We start from the raw sequence: 26,143 nt of genomic DNA on the forward strand, positions 1-26,143 counted from the left end.
TAGGCATTCCCGTTTGTTGTTTTTGCAGTCAAGATTTTGGTGACGCCCACCAACATGTATTTGCCAGAGGTGTATTTCTAAGGTCTTTGTCTTCTTTAATTGGAAGACTCCATTGAATTTAGGTTTTGTGTGGATTAAGAAAATCATAGACAAAATCTGCATCATTATAATAGCACTCTTACCACGTGTCAGCACTGTTGTAGGTGCTTTGCGTGTATGAATTAATTTCTCCTCACCACGACTCAGTAAAGTAGGCACTATTACCTCTGTCTCATAGGTAAAGAAACTGAGCACAGAACAATTTGTTGGGTTCAAACTTGTTTTGTTCTGTCGTCTGTGCTACTAAATCACTTTCCTATATTGGTTCTCCAGAGAAAGGAAACAGCATTTTGAGAAAATTATTATGGATAGTTCAAACTCGGTTTTTAAAGTAGGTGTAGTTTTGTAATGTACAGCACAGGGAATATAGTCAGTAATGTTGCAATAAGTTGGTATGGTGACAGATGGGAACTGGACTTACTGTTGTGGTCATTTTTCTATGTAAAGATACAGAATTACAATGTTGTACACCTGCAACTAACATAGTAATGTAAGTCAGTTATACTTCAATTTTAAAAAAGTAGAGATAGTTTTAAATACCTAACTTATAAACACTTATTTCTCTCATGGGAAACATCATAGAAATTTAAAGTTGGAAAGAGGCCTTAAAGACTGTTTATTCCTGTCATTTTACAAAGAGAAGGAAATTCTCTCTTAGGTACAGTTTCCAAAATAGTGCTATACAGCAAGTCGTTTGTGGAAAGGGATTAGAACCTCAAGTAAATATTCTGACTTCCAGTAAAATGAAAAAAATATATTGGTGTGGAAAGAGTATTTGACTAGAATTTTAAATGGCTTGAATTTTATTCTTGACTCATTTAGCAGGCTGTGTCCTCGGAGGCTGTGTTTATTTGTGTTCTAGGAGCATAGTTATGCCTTACTTAATTAGCCTTATTGGTGGTTGTGAAGGTCAGTGAGATGATGGATAGGAGATACTCAGTGAACTTTAAAGCTCTATACAAATAAATATGTCATGTATTGTGGTATTTTTATAACATGCTCCATAATAATTTATTTTTAACTATTTGTGTCGTCTTTGTAAACTAAGTCATCAGCAATGCTAATCTAATTGTGTAAGGCTGATTTAGGAGTGTCATTTAGAGCTCTAAAAACTGATTTTGTTACACCATGTGTTACTTTGCCACATTTTTTTAAACACTTTTTATTGACTTAAAACTAAAAAGGGTTTTGAATTTTTTCACAGTAAATGAAAAGCTTAGGCTTTTGCTTTGCTGATAAAGAACATTAAGTGTTTCTGATCATTTGAAAATAGCACTAAACTGGATTTAGTGATTTACCTGAAATGAAAAATAGAGGTTAGTAAAGTTGAAATATTGAATTCCTTGGCTTGGTGATAGGCGTGGGTTTGTTTTCTTAAACTTCCAGTAAGACACACGTTTAAAGTTCTCTGCTTATGTTTTACAGGGATAATAATGTATCTGTGGCCTTGGACGTGAAGCAAGCCATCTTCTGTTGCTGTTAAACTGCGTCAGGGACTGATGTTGTGGGAAGCATGGACCTAATGAACGGGCAGGCAAGCAGTGTTCATGCTGCTGCTGCTTCCGAGGTGAGCCACTTGAGAGATTTAGTTGTAAAGTTTCTTACCTTCCATTCTAATTTTTTCAGCATTATCATTGGTCATAGATTTAAATCAGAACTTAAGGAAAACGGTTATAGAATTTTTAGTTTTTTAAGAAACTATTTTAATTGTACCATCTATGTGTTTATTGTACATTTTAGGTGGAGCTAAGCCTTATCCACTTGACAAATAATGATTATTTAAAATGCTTTCTTGAGGGGGGAGGGTGTAGCTCATTGGTAGAGCATGCACTTAGCATGCACGAGGTCCTGGGTTCAATCCCCAGTACTGCCATTAAAAATATATAAATAAACAAATCTAATTACCTCCTCCCACCCTCCCCAAAAGCCCTCCAAATTTAAAAAAGTAAAATGCTTTCTTGAGTTTAGTCTTAAAGGATACATAGAATTTCTTTTTAAGGTACTTTTACATCATGCATACCTTGAGAACAATAGTATGAGTGAAGCAAAGAAAGAGTCTTCCATTTGAAATGACATAATCTTGGACACTTGGATCCCTTGATTCCAAGCCTGTTGAAGGAGATCGAAGAACTGTTGGGCTGGACTGTTGAAAAGGCCACTCTGGTGATGTAGCTCAGAGTGTTAAAGACGGAGGTGAAGACTGAACTCCCCTCTCTAGTTGACGTCTTATGATTTCATTTTTGCCCCACCTTTTTTCTTTATTGCTATGTGTATAAATCTAGGGTGCTTGCCTGCCTTCCTTAATAACTTTAGCATCTACCGTCTATTTCTTCTTTATTTTTCTCCTTGCATACAGGATGAAAATAAATGTTTATGACACTTTAACATCTTGGCCTCAGAGTTCCTTAATAACTTCCAACTCCATTTTACCCAAGACAATTAATTACTTATGCCTTGCTCTTGTTGAAAATATTCTGTCGGTAGTTTTGATTATTTTTCTTATGTAGATGATTTCTGTATTTTTAACTCTAGCTCTAGCTTCCTCCATAAATTTTGTTAAGCATTTCTGATACACTAGACATTTTACTTATAATATGAACAAAATCAAGTTACTTACTTCTACTCTGTTGGACTAGCTGCAAAGAAGACAGCCCACCCCCTTTCTCTGACTTCTGTTAGTAGCGTCACCATTTCTCTAGCCATCTAAGTTCCTATCTGTAGATTTGTCATTAACCTGCTTCCCATTTGCCCACCATGACCATTTTCATATCACATCAGGGAGAGTCTGCTAACAAAACTGAAGTTAGAGTCCTCTGTAATGTAATCATGGAAGGGACAGCTCAGGTCCTGCCCACACTCAGGTGGAGAGGATTACACAGGAGCATGACCACCAAGAGATGGAGATTCCTGGCAGGTGGCTTAGAGCCTGTCCACTCTGCCTTATCTCTAGGATCCAGCCCTTTTCTCCTTATTTCTGCTAGCACTGTCTTAGGTCTTAGTTTGGTCATTTATTATTTCTTGCCTAGATTATTGTAGCTGCCTTTTATTTTGATCTTGTACTTCTGTTCTCTGCTATTTTTGGTCCATTTGACTGTAATTCAATTGCAATATTCTTAAAATATTCCCAAACTGTCTGTGGCTCCTAGTGGCCTACTTATTAAACACACTTGACCCTCACCCCTGTGTTTAAGACTTCCCTCAAAATGGCCCTAAATTTTCTTTCCAATGGATTTAGTTGCTTCTAATCCTCTACTTGAAATTTATATTCTAATGAAAGAATACCACATGTTGCTGACGTTTGTTTAAACCCTTAGGTTTTTCCATTTCAAGGACTATACTTTTAGGAAAGTCTTTTTCTGATTCCCTACACGGATAGGAGCAGTCCTGTTTTTGCAACTATCCCTTTTAAAAAGCTAATTTTTAATAATTTTTTTCATAAATTTATGCATAGTTTTTCTTCCTCTTTGAGACAGGGATTTTGTATGCTCATATGTATGTCTGTATTATCTGTGTATTTGGTATATTTATGACTATATTTCTTGAATATGTTAAATGTATGTGTGTGTTTGTATAATATATTTATGACTATATATTGTGAAACGTACAAGCTAGTATTACAAGAAACAGTACACAATTATTCGTTAAATAAAGTAGGTCATTTCACTTATAGAAAAAATTCTGTTGACTTTTCTAAAAGTGGGTGAATTACATCAGGCCTCGGAGTAGTATAATCTACTACATGAAAAGTAAGAGGGGAAGAGTCTGCCTTTTAAATTGTCCTGCTGTGGCAAGAACATAAAATTAAAAATACTTATTTTCTACCTTCTCTTAAAATACAGATCTATTAACATATCAAAGTACAAATTTCTCATAAATGTGATAAGCTTACTGAATAGATAAGGTACTTGATCTGAGTGATTGATTTCTCCCGTCTCTACCTTTAGACTTAACTTGTGCTTAGGTTTCTGATATCAGTAGAGTCATGGTGAACTTTTTCCAGACATTTAGAGGTGTCAGAAGATTCTTAGTTTGGTCGCGAGTAAAGGGCAACTGCTGTGCTCATAGCGCGCAGTGTGCCCCAGTGCTGCCTAGCTTCTCATTACCAGCGTGTTTGTCGGTAGTGGGGAAGCATATAGAAGCACATCGCTCGTAATTGTTTAAGTTTCTGCTAATGGCCTGGAAGACGGAAAATGATTATTCACTTGGGTAAGCAGTAAAATTGCCATTATGATTTGCTAACTTGCCTTGAATGAGTTAAAAACTTGGGGGGAAATTACCAAATTCTGTTTAAAATTGACAGAATGCATTTATTTTTGGTAGTTACTGCATTAGTATATACTGCTTCACTGATGTCTATTTGAATGCGTAACATGAATAAATTTCTGTATTAGTCTTGGAACATAAAATAATGTTGTTGACATACTGTAAGCTAGTCATAGTTACAGAGATTAAACACAGGGAATAAGACACTATGTATAAAATCCATTTACAGCACTTTGGATTTCTGCTCAGACATGTAAAGAGTTCAGAATTAATCACTCCTGTCCTCACAACCTGAAAAAAAAAACTGAGCAAACTGAAAACCAATAACTCTTCTTAGCTTTATCAGAGAATTGATGTCACAGAGCAAATTGACAGTGATGCCCTGGAAAATGGGGAGATGGGCAAATACAGAGAATCACGGTTACTAAGAACAGACTCCCTGGAGGCAGGAAAGGGTAGGAAACTTAACCTGTAGTTCACAAACCATGGAGGCTCTGTGTGGACTAGCTTGGGAGTTACAAACTCCTGGGGGCCCAGTTTTAGGGCTCCCACCCCTACTTTTGTGGATTTTACCTCTAGGAGCCCCATCAACTTCTCACAGTGAAGATCAGGGAAAAATCCCCTCATGTTTCCAGCACTGAGTGGGGGAAAAGTAATCATCCTGAAACATACCCAGCATGTGCTGTCGTCCACCTGACCTCAAGGGAGCCTAACCTATTTGGGGGAAGTGAAAGAGCCGACTCCAGGCCCTCTGGCCTTCTTGCCTCACCTTCTGAGGGGAGTCGGGGTTGCTGAGAAGCACTTGAGAAGGTCACAGGCTAGCTAAAGTACCTAACTTTAGGGTGATGAAACGCTACTCTCCCACACTTCACCGCCACACCAGCAGGGCTCCTGTATCATAATGAAAGGTGACAGCTAAAAGAACTGCAAGGCACAGACTCTGTCGTAGGGGGCGTTTCTAGGGAAACCCAGGGACAAAAACAAGGTCACTAGAGGAAAATGAAGACACCTCTAGCAACAGATAGCAAACAGTGGTAACACTCATCTAGATAAACGTACACTACAGGCCTGTTTACCTTAGTTTCTGTTACCCAATAAATCGTTTGTTGCTTTCAACAAATGTTAAGGCGTACTGAAAGGTAAGAAAAAACATAGTCTGAAGAGATGAAGCAAGCAACCGAACCAGGCTCAGATATGGCAGAGATTTTGGAATTAACAGACTGGGAATTAAAATAATCGTGATTAATAATGCTAAGAACTCTAATGAAAAAAATGAACAACGTGCAGGAATGGATGGATCATGTAACCAGGGATATTGAAACTCTAAGAATCAAAAGGAAATGTTAGAAATCAAAAACACTGTGCCAGAAATGAAGAATGACTTTGATTGGCTCACTAATAGACTGGTGACTGGTAGACAGCCGAGGAAAGAATCAGTGAGCCTGAAGACACGTCAGCAGAATGTTCCCAAGCTGAATGGAGTGCAAAGAGGAAAATGAAAGTCAGTATCCAAGAACAGTGGGGCAGTGACCCAAGGTGTAGCACACATGTAATGGGACCACCCGAAGGAGGAGAAGGGAGCAGAAGACGAATTTGAAATAAGAATGGTTGAGAATTTTCCAAAATTAATGACAGATCCCTTCCTTTGTAATGATTGATATTTAGCTGCTGCTGAAAGGGAGGGAAAAGTAAAAATGAAGCATAATGACAAGAGCTCAAAACTGACTTGTTAGCTAACAGGCTGACATGTATTATACCCCTGTAATTGAAACTTTCTTTCTGAAGGGTATCTTTTTTATTTTGGGGAGTGGGTAACTAGGTTTCTTTCTTTATTTCTAATGGAGGTACTGGGGATTGAAGCCAGGACCTCGTGAATGCTAAGCAGGCGCTCTACCACTGAACTATACCCTCCCTCCTTTTGTAATTGAAACTTGGGTTAATTTCTTTGTGCTGTTGACTGTAGCCTGGTATCCTGCCACCGTTTAGTAGAGCATGATCTAAATGTTCTTATAGTGATAATACTCTGCTTTCAGCCAACTGGTATAGAATATATTTTTATCTCATTGTACAGATGAAGTGGAATTTGAATAGAAATAAGATTTTCGGAGCCAAAAGCCACCTTTTGTTCTACATGCAGCAACAGCAAATTCAAACTCAAAGCAGAAAACCCCTAAATTTGTAATACAATAGAAAGAACGGTGTCAATTGTACTATCACAGACATTCACTTACCGAATAAGACTGGGTTATTCAGTTAATGGAGTTCTGAATGTTTCTTGTGGTTTATGTTATGAAAATAAAATCTTTTTCTTAATAAAAATTAGGTTTAAGAATTGTAAAGGGATGTACTCTTCTCCCCTAACTTCTTTCCCCCCTTTGAAAGTCACTGAATTTGTTAAAAATCTTTTATTTCTATTGGAAATTATAGGATGTCAGGATGAAGAAACTGACAGGAAAATGACTTACTCAGGAACCTAAAAATCATAAAGTTGAGGTTCGATTTCAAGTTGCCCAGCCCTTTTTCTGGTGCTTTTCCAGGGAAGCAGTTGTGTTCTGCCCAGTTTCTCTACAGCATTTGTTAACCCACTGGTCTTAGCTTCCTCACTTTTTAATGTCAGTCTAGTTTCCATGACATTGACTGCAAGACAGTTTTAAAATGGCTTCCTTTTTGTTTCAATTTAACAGAAAAGTAGCAGTTCTGAATCATTAAGTGACAAAGGTTCTGAATTGAAGAAAAGCTTTGATGCTGTGGTATTTGACGTTCTTAAGGTTACACCAGAAGAATATGCGGTAAGCCGTCCAACTCTCCTCCAGTTTTTGCACATGATTTACACGTTGGTGCTTTTGAGTTAGAATTTGTAGGCCCAGCAGAGGAAATGGTTAAAAAAAAAAGAAAAGAAAAAAGCTTACTGTGGGAATTGCTGGGGAGGGTCACACAGCGATGGAGCAAGCAGAGGGGTGAAATGGAGAAGGTAAGATGATCCATAGAGCAGCTTTGTAAGTTACACTTGAACTTGGTAAGTAATTAAACTAAGTTTTTACCTTTATGGTAATTGCTTTTGTCCCTGCCTGTACCACCTCCCCAGGCTGACTGTACCTTATTGACATATGTAAGAAGTATTTTTCTTTTTTTGTAAATTAAAATATTGAAAAATGAAAGTTGAGGGCACTATTGCAGTATCATGAAGGGTACCTAGAAAAACATTGAATTCTTAACTGACGTAATGTTCCTTTATTTAGGTTGTCTTTCTCCTTTAATTTGTTAGCAGAGTGCATTGATTTGATACTGAACCAGTCTTGCATTCCAGGAATAAACTGTGTTTGGTCATAGCATATTATTTGGTGTGTTGCTAGATTCTGTTTTATATCTGTAGCCACGAGTGAGATAGGTCTGTAGCCATGTGGAGTCCTTCAGTGTGAGTTGCCACTAGAGTCGAGTCGTTACCTTTTATAAATTGGGAAGAATACCTTTTTATTAAGGTCAGATTTTATATTACCATTTGAGGAGATAGGATTTAATAGTCATAATAACACTGCTCCATGAACCAGTAGATCCAATTTTTGTTTTTTCATTTTGGCCATGTATGACCATGTCCAAAATTTTAAAATTAATTTTGTTTTCTAACTTTACCTCAGTTATCTCACAAGAAAATGTGAATAGACATGAGATAATTAGAAATAATTATATTTAATGGTATCAGGGCTGAATTTTCATTTTCTTAAGCCCTTATAAAATTGGGACTTTTTCTAGTAAAGATTTGAGTACTTAATATATTTTAGTACAGAATGTAATTTTAATTTAGAAGATGTCATACCGTAGAATTCCAAAGAATAAATTATGATTTTTTTTTTACTTTTCATTTCAGGGTCAGATAACGCTAATGGATGTTCCAGTATTTAAAGCCATTCAACCAGATGTGAGTAGTTTTAAGAACTTTCCTTTAAAATATATAAGATAGTGAATTATGGTCTCAAATTAAGAAGTTTTAGAAATGACAAATTATACTTTATAGAAATTTTTAAATGTTTAAAGCTTTTGATGTAACTTGTCAATGTATTATTCAGGCCTCAGAAGCTCATGTGGCGTTCATGGCTAATATCCTGCTGAGTTGTAGATGGGACTGTTGGAACCATTTTGGTTGGTTTGGCTTTACTACGTTACTGAAGGGGCATGGACTTAGAGAGGCTGAATGTTTTACCAAAGGCTCTGAAGCTTTTTAGTGGGAGAATGGAAATAAGCTGCTGGGTTTCACAACACACTTCGGTAATCTTTCCTCTTGTACCTTAATTTTATGACTTTATGACTGTGTATTGACATTATGGAGAGAAGAGAATCAAGGAGGCATTTTTTGTTTTTATTAAAAAGAAGGAGACTAATACTTACTGTGCATCTCCCCACCGTAAGCCATTTATCACGCTGTGTCTGTGTCTGTGTGTGTGTGTAATGTTCCTGTCCGTACCACAACCTGAGTATGGCAGTGCCTGTTTTACTGATGAGAAAACAGAATGGCAGTTGTCCCTGGTACACAGCTAAGCCCTGGAACTGGCTTTCAGACTCTAAAACCTGATGCTTTTTCCACTCTTAGCAGATAAGAATGTAAATATGATTTTGTATCCCCAAACCAAGTCACTGATAATACTAATATTCAGTACCATAAGATGTTTTTTAGTTCTTTTGGGAACAAAATACAGTGTATTTCTTACAGGATAGTAAGTCTACTATAATGATTATAATGAGTTAGAGAAAACATCTATATCTTCAGTGGTGTAGACAGGATTAGTCCTGTGATTGTCAAGTAAGTTACTTAATGTCTTAGTATCTCACGTTTGTCACTTACAAAATGAAGTGGTGGGCCTGAATCATCTCTGAGTCCCTGTCATTTCCACGATTCTTTGTTTCTCTAACTTTTCCCCCCTTACCATGGAGGGCACTCTCAACTGAACCATTAGATTAGCAACAGAAGAGGAGCAATCTAGTCTATAAAAAAGGCACAAACAAAAATAGCTTTTGTATTTAAATCACAAAAACTGCAATATTCATTTCCTCACATCCCTGAACAAAACAAACTAGATTCTTTATAAAAGTTACTTTTTTATGCCCTGAAATTCAGCCATCTTCTCCTTAGACATATTTTTCCCTTCTGAATAAACTGCAATGACTATATTGCTGTTTCACATGAGATTAGTATATAGAAATGTAATGTGAGCCATTTACATCCCTTCACATTTTATAGTAGTCACATTACAAAGTAAAAAAGGTAAAATTAATTTTAATAATTGTATTTAACCTACCACATCCAAAATATTATCACTTCAACTTGTAATTGGTATAAAAATTACTGAGGTGTTTTACTTTTTTCTGTACTAAGACTATGAAATTCAGTGTATATTGTACAATTACAGCACATCTTTATGTGGAGAAGCCACACTGCAAGTGCTCCATAGCCGTTTGTGTCTAGGGGCTTGGACATTGAAGATTTAGATAATGACTATTTAAGGACATAGACTTCATGTCAGTGGGGATTTTTAATTTCCCTGGGACATCTATCAGTGCGTAAACTTTATAGACATGGACCTTAAAATTCCCTTCACTCCACTCCCTGATCTAATTTAGCACCAGTCCCATTGATTTTTTTTTTAAAACTAAGTATCTTATTTATCCATTCTCTCTCTGCTGTCAGCGTCCTAATCCAAGACCGCGGTGTAACCCGAGGCCCTCTTTCCTGATCTGTCCACCTCCACCCAACCCTTCTGAACTCTCCTCCACCCAGTAGCCGTGCTAACCTTCTCAGCATGTAAATCTGCTCATACTATCCCTGTACTTAAAATGCTTCAGTGGCTTCCTTTTGCTCTGAAGATAAAGACAGACTATTGTAATATCATCTACAAATCTCTTCAAAGAGTTTTGCCTTTTCCTATCCACTTCCTACCTCAATCCCGTCTTAAGCCTTTTCCACCTCTTTCTGGTTTAGTGCGGTGGCCTTTCAGTCGCTCTCACCACTGAGCTTATGCATGTCCCAGTTAACTCCTGCTCATCCTTCAGTTCTCAGATCACGTTTGACTTTCTCACGTGGGCTTTTCTTATCTCCCTGCAGGCTCCCCCAGCACTTCAGTTCCTCACTGGACTTGTCAGTTGCAGTTTTACGTGTATTTGTTGTGCTTCAGCAAGTTATTTACTGAGCATTCTGTGCCAGGCACTGGTTTACAGCAGTGAACAAACAGACTAAAATTCCTGCCCTCCATCATGCTAAGTGAAATAAGTCAGACAGAGGAGGACACATACTGTATATGTGGGATCTAAAAAATACAGCAAACTAGGGAATAAAACAGAAAAGCAGCAGACACACAGGTGTAGAGGACAAACTGGTTGTTGCCAGCGGGGAGAGGGTGGGAGGTTAAAGCAGCTGGGCGGAAGACAGGCTACAGGGATGCACTGCACAGCACGGGAAGTGTCACCGTATTTTGTAATAACTGTAAATAGAGTGTGGCCTCTAAAAGTTACATTAAAAAATAAAGTTCCTCCCCTCCTAGATTTTCCCTTTGAGTGAGGTGAGCTAGTAGTGTGTCACCAATAGCATCAAGCAGCCAGAAGGGGACGGGGAGCAAGGACACAGCGGGAGCTGTGGTTTCAGATGGGATGGTCAGCAAGGCCTCCCCGAGACGGAGTCGTCTGAGAGTGACCATGAGGAGGTGAGAGAGCAAGTCTTCCCGTGTCTGGGGCAGAGCGATCCGGGCAGAAAGAGCAGTACTGATACTCAGCACTGTAAGATTCTTTCTCAGCTCTTTTGGGAACAAAATAGAGTGTACTTGTTGTAGTAAACTGAAGTCTACGCTGGCCCTGAACACTTTTCCTTGTACCTTTATTTTATGACTTCATCATATGACTGTGTGTTGAAATTTTATAAGAGTCGAGGAAGGCATTTTATTTTTTAAAGAGAGGCTAACATTTATTATGCATTTACCCATTGTAAGCCATTTATTATGCTTACATAAGGGAAAAGATTACTGGAGTAAGCTGTGAAACCCAGGGCAAAGGCCAGTGAGAGCCAGTGAGTGAGTGGAGGAGTATGGCAGAAGGTGGGAGGTGTAGTGAGGGTTTGGTGGTAGGGGGCCTTGAAAACCATTACTTTGAAGAAGAGAGGACATTATCGGAGGCTTTCAAGCAGACGCAGACGAGTGAGGTTTTCTGGCTCCCCCTGTCTGCTGACCAGGGTGTGCAGGGAAGCAGGCATGGGGTGGGGAGCAGATGGTGCCAAGGACTGAACCTAGGAGACCAGGTGAGAGACGAAGGTAGCTCACATCAGGGTGGGAGCAGAAGATGTGGTGAGAATTGTCAGGCACGATTTGTCAAGAGGAGTCAAGGATGATGGCAAGATTTTTTATTTTACACCAGAAGCATTTAGTTGATACTCTGTGAGATGGAAAATTATGAGTATTATGTTCAGATCTCCTGGGGCTGTGCCATGCAGCCTGTGGAGAAAGGCCAGAGGAGCAGATCTGAGGGAAGAGCCCGCGTGTGGCTTCGGACATGCTTAGTTTTACATGCCTGTTGGACAGCCGAGGAGAATGACTAGTGAGAGAATATATACCTGCATAGGTTTTCAGTCCAGGCTGGAAATGTAAGTTTGGGAGTTGTCAGTGTGGAGATACATAAAGTGTGGGCGAGATTACCAAGAGAGTGAATATTGATATGGAAAACAGGAACCTATTTAGTGAAACTAAAGGAGAAACTAACAAAAGAGACTGAGACCAGCAGCTGGTGATTTAGAAGGAGAGCTAGGTTAGTATGAAATTTGATGAATCAAGTAAAGGACACATTTTTAAGAAGGAAGCAACGATCCAGTGTGAAGTGTTGTTAATTATGCCCTTACCTGTTTATTGCTTGCCATTTCTGCTGAATTTTAAGCTACATGAGGGCACTTATGACTAATGAGTTTGTTTTTACTATTTGTCTGGCAAGTAGTGGGAGCTCAATATTTAGAATGAGAAAGTGAACATAGTGTTTAGTAAATGTTTGTTCAATGAGGGAATGTTTTTAAAAAACTGAAGCAGTAATTCTTGGAAGAAACAATGTAGCACCAAAATGTTTCATATAATCATCAAAATTACACTAAATCTGGCAGCACAAATAGGACTTTGTCATCTGGCAGAAAAATGTCTTCTAATTTATCGTGAGATACTTAAGACATAGAAAAAGGCATCAAGAGTAATGAGATGACCTCTGTGTATCTGCCTAACCTCTGGGTCCTCCCACGTTCACCTCTTCCCTCCTCCCACCACTGTCTAGTATTGATCTATATCGTTCCTGTGCAATTAGTCACAATTTTTTCTATAAGTATATGTATCCCTTAGCAATATATACTTTTGTAGGTTTTAAATTTTTTAGGTAGATGGTATCCTATTTTTTTTCCTTCTTTTTTAGCTTGCTTCTTATGTCCAGCATTTTTGGACCAGCATCCATGTTGATACACTAGTACATTAATTACTGAGTTGTAGGATGTTGACATCTTTAAATTTATTAACCAGTGCCAAATTATTCGTACAGATATTTTTGTTTATTATGTCAAAACTCTTGCTATTGATAACTTTAACAAATTTTTTTTTTTTGGATTTGCCACCCGTATTTAATAACATTAACACATTACAGTATTTTTTTCAGAAATATTTTTGGAGAGATAACACTTTCTTTATATACTGCCTTTTTTGATGTAGTTGTTTCTTTTTTTTTTTACTGAAGCACAGTCAGAATCTTCACTTGCCCACTGGTCCACGCAGCGTGCCAGACTTGGAAGCTTCCGTGGGTTGTGATCCCTCTAACACAAAACCAGGCTTCACACTCTTCTCCCCTGCTTCCAGTTCAGTGTTCGGTGAGGGCAGGAGTTTACTGTGAGGGTTCTGTATATTCACTAATTTCTGGTGTGAATTTTCCGATATTTAGCTGAAGTTCAATTCTTGTTGAAGTTTTCCCACATTTCTCATTTCTTATGTACATAGATGTGTGATTTTTCTTCTGATGAGAAGGTGTTTTTTGTTTTGTTTTGTTTTGTTCCTGTTAGAAGGCTCTAATGCATTTACAGGGCTTCCCTCCAGCGTGAGTTCTTTCGTGTTGAGCAAGCAATGACTGTTCTGAAGGTTTTTCCATGTTTATACATTCATAGGACTTTGTTGTTTCTTTTTTTCTGTTAGTGATTCTCTGATGCTCTGTAAGGCTTGTATTTCTTCTGAAGACATTGCCATGTGCATTACACCAGTGGGGTTTCTCTTCAGAATGAGTATTATGTTGTTCAACACAGGATGAATTAGGACAGAAAGCTCTCTTGCAATTAGGTTTTCTCTCCAGTAGCAATTCCCTGGTGCTTTCGATAAGTCTTAAGTAAGGGGTGAACTGTGCTTGAAATCTGTACCGTAGTCATTGCATTGGATAATGATTGCCCCTCTTATGGGGTTCCCAAGTGTTTATAAAGTGGCAGTCTCTGGCTGAAAGTCCTCTGGCATGTATTACATTCAAAGAACAAAGTTTCACACGTTATTGTTTGTTCTGTAGGGCAATAATAATAAGTCCTTTAGATTATAGCAATAAACACATTAGATACAAAGGATAGATAAGGCCCTCATGTATGACTGGGACACAGGAGAGACTGAGGAAGAATTCTGGTTAAATGCAGACTTTCTTGTGTGTGCAGAGACTGTAATCCTGGCAACATCCAGAGCTCCAACATCAAGAATACTGTAATTCTATCCTTGATATAGAGAAAATTATTTTTATTAGAATTAAAATGTAAACAATCCGTGACTATAGTGGGAGATCTGAAGAAAGCACAAGAGACGTGTGACTTCTTACAGACTAGAAAAAGCGGCCCGTTTCATTAGAAGCAAGGTGCCGCTGTTCTGTCCATTCATATTATCGCTGTTCCTTGCAGTGAACTTTCTTAATATACAGTAAGGTCAGGTTTAGATTAGAGCTAGAGAGGGCGAAGAAGAAAACTGTTGACGAGGCCCGTAGGTGGATCCCAGCATCGGCCGTGGCTGAAGACAGCCCTTGCCTTTGCCTCTGCTCTCACTGTAGAGGTGGCTTTAAGGTGTCGGCAGGAGAGAGTGTGAGTACGTTAGAAAAGTGAAGTGATATTTTTGATTTTACGTATTACATTGGAGTTAGATAGTTTCCAAGCTTATTCTGTTGGTTAAGAATCACAGTGAGCACTTCATCTGTGGCTGAGGCGTCTTTTCTAAACAGCCGTGTAGGCTGAATGCTAACGGATATGCTGAATCTCTTTAAAGCTTCCAGCTTGAGCTTAAGAATATCCCAGCAATAATGATCTTCTCCTTGTGAGCACCCCCGCCCCATCCCCCACAGTCTTTTACAATTCCATCACTTTCTTTTCGTCCCTCAGTCTCTGTCTACGTGCTGGTCTATATTGGCCTTTTCTCTTCTTCTGCCTATAGGTACCCCTACAACATCACCCTTAGAGCAGTCCTTTTAAGAGTGTTGGAACCTACAAGATGAAATTTAGATCAAGAATTTGACTTTACAGAACAAACCTACAAGACATAAGAGAAGCTGTGGCTCCCGTGAAATTCAGTAATTCTTTCATAGGGTATGTGTCGTCAGTCGCGGCGTCTGCCTTCCCACGTGCTTCCAGAGTAATTGCAGTTTCATGGCTCAAAGTGAGTCCATGAATATTCCTTCAAATGCACGTTTAATGACCATTAGGAAATTGCTTTTGTAAATGTGAGTTACTATTAGAGGATTTCTCTTCCTTGCCTGATTTAAAACTTGCAAGTTAAATACATTTGAACAAATTTTAAGAGGTATCAAGGCTGCTGTATTTCATTTAGCCTTTGCTAAAATGGAGGCTTATTTTTGTAGTGTACTCACATAAGTCCTATTCTTAAGTCAGACCCTAAAAAAGCATCTTTTGAGTCACTAAATTTACTTTCACTTGTTGGTGTTCATGGGAAATGATTTAGTGCAGAATAACTTGATGTGGCTGATGAGTTGACAAGATGACAACTGGTAGAATTTGTTTCTTAGATTATATAGTGTCACTTGGAGGAAGAGCCTAGGGTCTTGGACAGAAAGAGACAGGAACAAAGGGAAAAGCAATTTTTTTTTTTCTGACGGATATTTAGTGGCTGTTGAGAGGTAGAGGTGGGGTAGGGCAAAAGTCCCTTAAGGCCAGCTAATCATAAATGCATGTCCGGGTTTAGGAAGAAAGCAGTGGGTGAGTTCCTGGAGTCCCAGTGCAGTTTCAGCTTCATCAGCTATTAAGTGGGTTTTTTGTTGTTATTGTCATTGTTTTTTTAAGTTTTTATTTGGAGGTAATTAAAGATTCACAGGAAGTTGCAAAAAATAGTATGGAGATAATTGTAGATGCATAGGGAGTTGCAAAAATGGTGCAGAAAGGGCTCATTTACCCTTCACCTAGAAGTTTTCCCTGGAAGTTATCTCTTGTATAAGTGTAGTATAATATCAAAACCAGGAAATGGACATTTGTACAATGCATGTCTGTATAGTTTTATGACATTTTATCATATGTGTAGATTTGTCTGACTACCACCTCCATCAAAATACAGAGCCGTTCCGGCACCACAAGGATCCCTCCCTTGTACTGCCCCTTTGTAGCCACGCCCCTCCCACTCTTACCTGCTCCCCACCATCCTTAGTCCCTGGCAGCCACTCATCTGTCCTCTGTCTTCATAGTCCTGTTTGTTGTGGTGGTAGACGAGCTAGTAAAGTAACATTGTCTCAGAGGGGAAACTTTTCTGAAGCAGAAACTACCATCTTAAGTTTTTTTTATAAATTGTGATTACGAAAGAAGAAAGGGTTGGAGAGGGATAAATTAGGAGTTTGGGATTAACATAGATACATTACTATATATAAAATAGATAAACAGCAAGGACCTACTGTACAGCACAGGGAACTAAATTCAATATCTTATAACCTATAATGGAAAAGAATCTGAAAAAGAATATATAATACGTGTGTGTGTCTGTGTGTGTGTAACTGTATCACTGTGCTGTACACCTGAAACTAACACAACATTGTAAATCAACTATACTTCAATTAAAAAAAATTTTTTTTGAGAATTTTCTAAAAGCCTACTTGTTTCTTCGTGCTTCCTAATTACAGATTTCTTTAGGATAAAAGGTTCCAGTGGGATTTTAAAACATTTGCTCCCACATAATGTGACTACAGAACCATTCAATCCCTGCATTCTTTCAGTCTGCTTCTAGTAGAGTTTTCTCAAAGGGGAAGAGCATTTTTCATTAAGTTCATAATGCTGAAATGTTCCAAGAACTGGGTAGATTTTCAAAACCTTTTAGTATTTCTTATTTGAAGAGTCAGAATAGCATTAAAATTTTTTAATGTAAAAACTAAAGCCATAATTCACCAGTAACTTTATCTGCGTTCCTTATTTATCATAGTAAGTTTTAAAGATAAAGGTAAGATCAAATGAGTTGATATTTATAAAGTGTTTAGAATAGTGATCCCTATATTCATGTTAACTATTGGTCTGTTATTTTTTTTTTTTATTGCGGCTGTTAACATGTTCTCAGGATGAAAAGACTTTCTAAGCACAAAATCAGAAGATTGAATCACAAAGAAAAGGATAAGTGTAGTGGCTATTTTTAATAAACAAAAGCCAGCCCCTGTATGCACGTGAAGACAATTGGGATGATATTTATATAGGTTTTCTTCGGGTGATGGGTGTATAGGTGATTTACAGCTCCCTACCCCTCATTTCCTGTTTTTAAAAAAAATGTCACACAACCACTATTACCCTGGTCGGTGGAGAAATTAAAGTACAACATATAGAAAGGGAATTAAATATACCTAGTTTTGATAGGACTCTTGTGAAACTGACACTCGTGCTTGTATAAATGATTCAGAATTTCAGGAGGGCAGTTTGACAGATATTAAAGCCTTGAAAAGATTCCTACTCTTAAAAACAAATTCAAGTTGATGGATTTAATCCTAGGGATTTTGTCCTAAAATATGGCATCTTTATATAGTTGTATAAGTATGCCGTTACTTTTTGGAAAGAACAGAAATGTTTCCTAGCAGTTTGATGTTTTTATTATAGTCATCATATGTCATTTTTATGTCAATATACTGTCTACACTATTTCCTGTCTATACAGGGAGATAATGTGAAATGAGCATATATCTAGGCTTAGTTCCAAGCAGTTTTTTTTCACTGTGTGTTACTTGTGTCATTTTTTTTCCGTTCAGTAATTTTAATTTGAAAATTGCAATTTAATTTTAGGTTTAAAAATGTAATTCATATCGTCAGAGCATTTACTGTTTATCTGCTGCATTAAAGTGATGACTGTCATCTCTTTCTTTAGTATTCCCCATCTCGGTTGCTCTAGCCAGAAACTTGTGCATCTTAGTACCTCATTCTTATCACCTCATTCTTAGCTTACACTGTGTGCGTCCAATTTTTGACGAAGTCTTGCCTGCCTTCAGAATATCTTGAATTTACCACTTTTTTCAATATCCACTGATACTGACCTACTCAGGGGAATATTACCTTTTTTATAAAGTATTGTAATATCATCATAGCTATTTCCTCAGTCTTCTCCTGACTCAGTTCTTTTTTTGTTTGTTTTATTTTATTTTAAAATTTTATTGGAGATATGCATATATCATGTTTAAGAAGTCAGGTGTTTCCATAAGAGAGCAAAGTATAGCAATATCCATTTGCTCCCACCCTTTCAGCCTCCACCCTTGAGCCCCACACCCATCCAAGCTTAGCTTTTCTTCCTTGGCAGAATTTATGTCTGTTTTTCAGATAATATGTCTAAATGCCTGTTGCTTGTGATTTTTCAATTTTGGGTATGATTTATTGACTCTCTACTAGAGAAACGGTTTTCTTCTCTTACAGTCTCTGCACGTTTATGCAATTCACTTCCTCCTCTTTCCCTTACAGTTATTGTCACAATTTTGACGTGAATAAGTAATCATGGCTCAACTGTAAAGAACATTGTTACCATATGTCATTTTTTTTAACATTTTTTATTGATTTATAATCATTTTACAATGTTGTGTCAATACCATATGTCATTTTTATGTCAATATACTATCAACACTAAATATTTCATTTCAACTGTAAAGGACAGTTGAGCCATGATTTCTTAAATGTTGTTTTCCTCGAGCTAAATAACTTACTTGAGCTTTCTCTGCACTTGTCGCTGATTTTTCTGCCAGAAGTTCATGCAGTGAGTGTGTCTCCTCCTTAAACACTCCAGATGTTTCATTCAGAGAGGTCTCACTTGGAATCTCCGTCGTTACTACTTAACCATCTGGACTCTTGTTCCTAAGGTCTGCTCACAGCTTTGTCCCGGGATCTCCCTTTATTGTTAATCTGGGAATTTCCAATATTTTCTTTCTATGTTGGTTCCTCAGTTTCCTGATTTAGTCTTTTTCTTAACTTGCTAGTTTGTTTTGTTGGAACGTATGTTCTAGCTGTCTGAGAATAGGTACATAGAAGGCAAATTCTCTGAGAGTTTCATGTGAAAATGACTGTGCTATACTTTCATACTGAATTGATATTTTTGTTGAGTATAGAATTCTGGGATTTTGAAGGCATTGTTTCAGTTGTCTTTTAAGTTCTGGGATTGCTTTTGAGATATCTGATACCTTCTGATCCCTGTTTTTCTGTGTAGATCTGGTTTTGTTTTGTTTTTGAACTGACGATTTATGATTTGTCTCCAGTTATGCTACATTTTTGATACCTTGGTTTGAGTCTTTTTTTTTTTTTTTTTCTTAAATCTGTTATAATGGGCATTAGGCAGGTCTTTTCTTGTCCTGTAAGTTCTGGAGGCATTTTCTTGAGTAAGTTTTTTTTTTTTTTTTAATGTTACTTTTCTCTCTTTTTGTATTCTCTTAAAATTCTTATTATTCAGAAGTTCACTCTTATCGACTCTTCTAATTAACATAATATTTTTGCTCCTATTTTTAACCTGTTGTTTTAAAGATTTTTATCACCTTTATCTCACAACTCCTCTGTTGATTTTAAAAATTTCTCTTATATATTTTATTTCCAAAATATATTTATTTCTGTTTTGTTCTCTGAATATTTTTTATTTATATCCTCCTGTTTTTGCCATTTAATGGGAGCATTATCTATTCTTATCTATCTGAGAGTAATAATTGTATGGTTTTGTCTTTTTCTTTTCTCGGTTTTCTGTTGTTCACTGCCCTAACTCAGTTTCCTCAGAGTTCTTTTCCCCGTGGGTTCTCTCTCTGTTTCTGGTGATGGTGGTTGTGTTACAGCAGGGTTCTTAACCTATTTTGAACCTTGGACCCTGTTGGCAAACTGAAGCTTATGGAATTGAACCCTTTAAAATCAAAGGAAAATCAATTCTGTTAAGATAAATGTATCAAAATATTTTAAAAAACTGTTCTATGGCAATACATGTACCTCTTTATTAACATAGTAAGATCTAAAGGTGATGAGATTATAATTGCAAAGTAGTGATGAGTGTAAATTCTATTTTTGAGATATCTGTACCAACTGTAATGTGATGTGAAAATATTTGTGATTTTTGTTAGTAACAAAGTAACATGTACTGCCTATTTTTCTATACTCTGTAGACAGCATGCATAATTAAGAGGAATGTCACTTCAGTTTTTTTTTTTTTTACATCCAAGTTTTGAGCCCTTTGAAATCTATTGATAGACCTTTTTGGGTATCAGGAACCCCCTTTATTAGAGGTTTCTTCGGATACTTGGGATCATTGGCTGTGCTCAAAGGCTGAGGTACCAGGAAGCTGGCTGGATGCTCTTGAGTGACTGGGGCTTGACAGCTAGTGGGCTTCACTGTACATTGTGGGAGCTCACTTTCCGTTATTTGTAGATCTTTTCCTCTTGGGATTCAAATGTCTTCAAAGAAGAACCCATCAATCTGCATATGGAGTATAAATCTAATGATCTATGTCCTCATAGACAAGTAATTTTGCCCTCTTACATTCTAATAAAATTTACCTTTGTGATTTAACTGAATGGTTATAATTTAGATATATTCCTATTAAATAAAACAGTTCCAAGAAAAGACACAACAGTCTTTAATGCTTTGGAACTGTTAATATAACAAGGAAATTGGGCTATTTCATGAATTTATACTTAATTTTCAACTTAATTTTTCAGGAGCTTTCAAGTTGTGGATGGAATAAGAAAGAAAAATATAGTTCTGCACCAAATGCAGTTGCCTTCACAAGAAGATTTAATCATGTGAGTTACTTACTAAATTTTGATATTTCATTTCTGAAATTCAATTCCTCAGTATATAATTTTTCATTAAGAAATAGTTCAGGTTTTTATATCAAATCTAGAACATTTCAACCAATATCTCTTCAATTGTTGTCTCTCTGTATGATCTCTATTGTTTTCCTTCTGTAATTCCTATTTACTGTAATTCCTTAGTTCAGTATACAGTTGAAATTTTCCACGATGAAAAGTTAAGAAACTATCTTTAAAGCTTAACATATATTTGACTACAAATACAAGGTTTTCATAACATCTCTATATGATTATAAAACCCTGAATAAAGCAACTACAGTTAAAAATATCTAAGGTTTACTTTTTAATGAAGCAGTTGATACATTTCTAAGAATGTGTTAAATGTTTGTTTGAATCATATGTAACTGCAGTGTTTGACCATTGTTAGGCTACAAAAGCTGGTGAGTTCATGTTGTTAATCTAGTATGTATTAGGAAGGGTTCTAATAAACAGCTGTGAATTCACCACCCAAACTACGAAATACAGTATTACCAAAACTTTTGTTGAAGCATTAAACGTGTTCTTCATTCTGTCTTCACTTAGGGGTAACCATTACCTGAACATTTTGAGGTTTTTTCTTTTCTTTTTTTTTTTAAGTTGGTTTAGAAATTTTTTAACTTCTCTCATAATTTTCATATAGATTTACCAGAAATAATGGTATCCCTAAACAACATGTATAATCTTGCTTGTTTTTCATCTTTGTAAAATATATCATCAGACTATACGTACCCTTCTGTGCTTGGCTTTTTTCATTTGTGTGTTTCTCTTCCGTGTCCATGGTGATGTGTGTAGCTCTTGTTCACTGATTTTCAGTGCTATCTGCTAGCATTTATTGCATGAGTGTATCAGAATTCATCATTCTTTCGAGGGTGGACATAAGATGTGACCCTGGATTTTTTGCTATTATGAAGAGCATTGCTGTGAATGCTCTAAAGAATCTTTTTGGTGCCCATGTGCAATAGCTTCTCTAGGCAGTGGCTTTCGAACTTTTTTGACTGTGACCAACAATAAGATAAAATATTTTACATTGCGACCTAATATTTACTTGTATTAGATGATATGTACTTTGATCTTTCTTTGCTAAAAAAGAGGATGAAATGAGAATTCACCTTTTAACAACCTTAATTATTGGATCCAGACAACTGCTAACATCACAAAAAAGACCTGATGAAAAAGCCCGGCACAACCTAGACTCTTGCCAAAGGCACCGAACCCAGCAGAACCTTTGAAACCGGCAGCTAATTTCCAGAAAACACAGGACGTATTAAACTGCGCTGATTAGTTGGAATGCTTTTATAAAGAGACATTTTCCCTCATCTAGTATTTGCATACCCGGAGGTCAATTTCCTATAGGCAAAGGAAGGATAAATATTTGTTTCTGTCTATTTAGCAGTTTTGAAGATAATGAATTGGTGTTCTGTCATCCTGTAGTGGTGACCAAGTAGTTTTTTATTTTTTAGTTTTATTTTGAACTCATAAATTTAAATATTTATGATGTGTTTCAACCCATTGCAGTTAGTATCCTTATTCAAACTCATATTGTCCCATCTTTGGCCAGTGAACTCTCTTCAGGTTGGCTTTCACGTCCTTTGTCATGACCCTAGTCATCTTTAATAATTTCCTTGCCGTCTGAATGCAGAGACGTTGTCGGTTCATTTCATCCATTACCTGCCCCTTGCCTAGAATCATTTCTTTAATAAACCTTGGTTTCTTATAGTGGGAAATGGACCGGGATGCTAGAGATGCTCATTGCTATTAGAGTAACCATAGTTTCTAGGCCTTTTCAGCAGATATAGCTAGGATATCTATATATCATACACACACACACACACACACACACACAGACACACAAAACTATCAAAATAAAATATCTCGACTTCATACTGATACTTCTAATTCAAATTCAGGACCAGTGTTTTACTTCACTTCTTCTTTATTTTATCTGCATATCCTTTCTTTCACACTCAGAACCTGATTTTCAAGGAACACACATTATGCAGTATCCTGCAAGTGACTCATTTGCTTTATCTTACATAGCAAACAGTCCCAGAGTAACAATGCTAATACCAGTCTTATTCCCGTAAACAGGTGAGTACATGTTCTGCACATGTTTTCTCTGTTTTTTTAGTTATAGTATATACTGTCTAGGCATACAGGCATTATATTACATGCTCTCCTTTACTTAACCTTCATTACTCTTACTTCTGTGAATACGTGTATACTTAATGCTCACTACCACCCTTATGATGATGCTTCTCTAGTCATTTGGCTGTCTGAACTTGTTCTCCAGAAATTACTCAGGGAGGGCTCATTGGAATAATATTCTTGAGTTCTTACATGTTGATAAGTTTGCCTGCTCTCTGTATGAAATTTTCTTTCCTTCATTACATTTGACATAGTACTTTTATTTTTTTCTACCTCTAGTTGTGTGATACATTAAGAAAACCAAAGTTATGACTCAGTATCAAGGTTACCTGCTATGGCAAAGTGTCGCTGTTGAAAATTCTGATGATGATTAAATTTTCTTTTCCTTAAAAATCACTTTCTTTTTTTGTCTCAGTGGCCAAAAGATTTTTTTTAAGTCTAGTGATTTCATAAAAGTATGTCTCAGTGTAAGTCATTCTGGGTCAGGATCCTCAGGCTTGGCTGGCTGTCGCTGGGGCTGTTGACTGGGGAGCACCTACACTTAGCCTTTCCTGTATGGAGCTTTCAGGGTAGTTGGACTTCTTACACAGTGGCTTAGGGATCCCAGAGAAAAATATCCAGCAATCAAGGCAGGGGCCACATATTCTTTTATGACCTCGTCCTGGATGTCAGCATCAATTTTGTTAATTTTCTATTTCTTGAAGCAGTCACAAACCTGCCTAGATTCAATGAGAGGTGACATACACCCCAGCTTTCAACATGAGAAGTGGTAAAGAGTTTGTGGCCATGTTTTTAGATCACCATAGTATTTGTCTTAAAACTTTGACATTAAGCTTAATTAAGTCAATGAACATGCAGTTTAGATTGAGTTCATAATTGAAATTTACTAAGGTTGTTAAAATGTCTAAAGTATAACTTTAGATACGTTTTATAAGCAAACTTTATTATAGGGATAATTATTGCCATTAGTAGCTCAAATACAGTAGCAAATATGAAGATGGCTTTTGTAAAAGACACACATTTTACATTTACATCTGTTTGTAAAATACACACACTTTGACAGTTTATAGATGAAAGTTGCAAGTAAAAATTGAAATATCTCTCACTAAAAAAAATGTGATGAAATATGAGGAAGTGGCTTTATCTTTTGCACTGTTTTCTAACTACATTCCGTTTTTAGGTTTGTCTAAGTCTGAACCAACTGAGAGTGTTTTGATTTTGCTTTCATAGTGCGTGAATTAAAATATGTTACATACATATTATATCATACAGTAAGCACGCTATTTTCACTAGAGTATAGCATTTTAGTAATGTTATAGATATAGTCTGCCTTCTAAAGATTGATTTTTGATGTTTTTAAAAGAAATCTTAAAGATGGTTTCATTGAATTAGAAAGCCTTACGTAACTTAAAAAATACAGCTTTAGTTTTAGAATGACTTAGATACACTTTTCTTTATGATACTTTATTTCATTTTACTCATACCAGGGAAACCATACTTGAGATTCTTTACGCTTATGTTTCTGCTGAACATAAATAAATGGCAGTATGAGATTACACAGCCACAGGAAAACATACCATAAGTAGCATGTTTTACCATGTCTGACCTGTGAGTTTATCTAATTCTGCTGAAGTGTTTCAAAATACAGCAAAAAACGCTTGTATAGTGTTCAAGATGCATCACTCTGGTTTTATTGTGTTCTTTTTTCCTTCAAAATGTGTATTAGATTTTGCAAATTAAAAAATGTAGTAATGTTTTTATGTGTGTGTATTCATATATACATACCTGTATCTGCCTGTCTGTACATGAAGTGTATGTAGCATTTGAAGATTGGTCATGTCCTGGTGGTGACTCAAGGGAAGGGGAAAGTATTGTTTTTAAACAACTGTCAGTAGTTCCTCAAGTAGCTCTTGTCATTAATTTGATTGTACTAAATAAAGAATCTTGCCACTCAACTATTTTAAATTTTTATTTGCAGGTAAGCTTTTGGGTTGTTAGAGAGATTCTTCATGCTCAAACATTGAAAATCAGAGCAGAAGTTTTGAGCCACTATATTAAAACTGCTAAGGTAAGACAAACTTGTGTTTTTATCTCTGAGTTCAGTCATTGAGCAATGCTTATGAGTGAACATTTGCCTATGACACTGTTCACTATTTATTGATGCTGAAAAATAAGGCCTATTGATTAATATAATTCAGGTTTTAAAATTGGATGCCTGTTTCTTTTGCTTTTTCCTTTATCCCCCTATCTTCCTCCCCTTTGTTTTATACCTTTCCTCCCTCTCTCAGAGTCGCTGAATTATTTTGACTGGGCAGACAGAGGCCGGATTATGATGAAGTTTAATACTTATGAAATATTGATCTTTCTGCAGGTGATCAAAACAGCCTTATAGGATTAAGTAGGACAATAAATATCCATTTTTTGCCTTTGAAATAGGTCACTCTGCCATCTATGTGGAGAATGATAAAACTTTATTTTTAAAAGACTAGTATAAATGAGGATGTTAACCAAATACATTAATTAAATAGCAGAGGTCATAGATACAGCAAGAGGAATAGAACATGGATTTCAAGGGCAGTCAAAATATAGAGAGGAGGACAGAGTAAGACATTCCACAAGAAGATCCCAAGATTTTATTAAAATTTGTAACAACTCCAAATTTATGTTACGTTTACTAAAAAGCAGTATAATTGTATCCACATTCATTTTTCATTATTCTTACAATAAGCACATAGTTTATCTCACTTGTGAATTGAAGGAAGATGGAATAAATTGTGGACACCATTTTTACAATTGTAAATTATTGTAATTACTGTAAAATTGTAATTTTTGTACGTCATAACTCTTCCGTATTTTCCTTGACCACCTGGGAATGACTGTGTTCTAGCATTTTCTAGCACTAGGTGGCAGAGCTAACCTTCTAAAAAATTTGATATTTTGCAGTAGTGTTAAAAATTTTTAAAAACACTCTCTGTGATTTAGGTAATTATTGGAATTTAGCTAATAGAAATTCATGACTTTTCTCCATTGATCCTGAATTTGTATTATTGTTTTCTGGTTTTTGGTAATTTTTTTAATGTACTTGTTGTATGTTCCACTCAAAACCACTAAAATTTGCCTGTCAAACCTGCCATTATCCTCATCAACTAATCATTTAATGCCAGTTCAGACTCAGCTTTGAGGTGTTTTTGACAGTGCTTGCTTTCATCCCAAGTCCTAAACTCATAATTTTTTTTGTCTCATTATTGTCTCTTAAATCCCTGTAATCTGACTCTCTGCCTTCTGTATTCAGTTTGTTATAAAACTAGTACGTCTTTTTCTTCTTACAGTAGATTGTTTCAGTTAGGGTTCTA

The 26,143-nt window shown here is 36.5% G+C and overlaps 1 protein-coding gene across 5 annotated transcripts in view; it reads left to right on the forward strand.

The window, feature by feature from the left end:
* The window catches only part of RALGPS2 (Ral GEF with PH domain and SH3 binding motif 2), a 137,993-nt gene that overhangs the window by 33,933 nt on the left and 77,917 nt on the right, over nucleotides 1-26,143 (forward strand). For 4 of the 5 annotated variants that reach the window (XM_031435693.2, XM_031435694.2, XM_064478036.1 and 1 more), the window contains 5 exons: nucleotides 1,525-1,666; nucleotides 7,047-7,151; nucleotides 8,228-8,278; nucleotides 20,514-20,597; nucleotides 24,769-24,858. In XM_031435693.2, coding sequence (XP_031291553.1) covers nucleotides 1,613-1,666; nucleotides 7,047-7,151; nucleotides 8,228-8,278; nucleotides 20,514-20,597; nucleotides 24,769-24,858 — 384 coding nt within the window. In that variant the 5' untranslated portion in view covers nucleotides 1,525-1,612. Of the gene's footprint in view, nucleotides 1-1,524; nucleotides 1,667-7,046; nucleotides 7,152-8,227; nucleotides 8,279-8,454; nucleotides 8,626-20,513; nucleotides 20,598-24,768; nucleotides 24,859-26,143 lie in introns of those variants that run through there. The other variant, XM_064478038.1, reaches the window with a different exon arrangement.

This window comes from Camelus dromedarius, chromosome 23 (genome assembly GCF_036321535.1).
Source record: "Camelus dromedarius isolate mCamDro1 chromosome 23, mCamDro1.pat, whole genome shotgun sequence".
NCBI classification, from domain to species: domain Eukaryota; kingdom Metazoa; phylum Chordata; class Mammalia; order Artiodactyla; family Camelidae; genus Camelus; species Camelus dromedarius.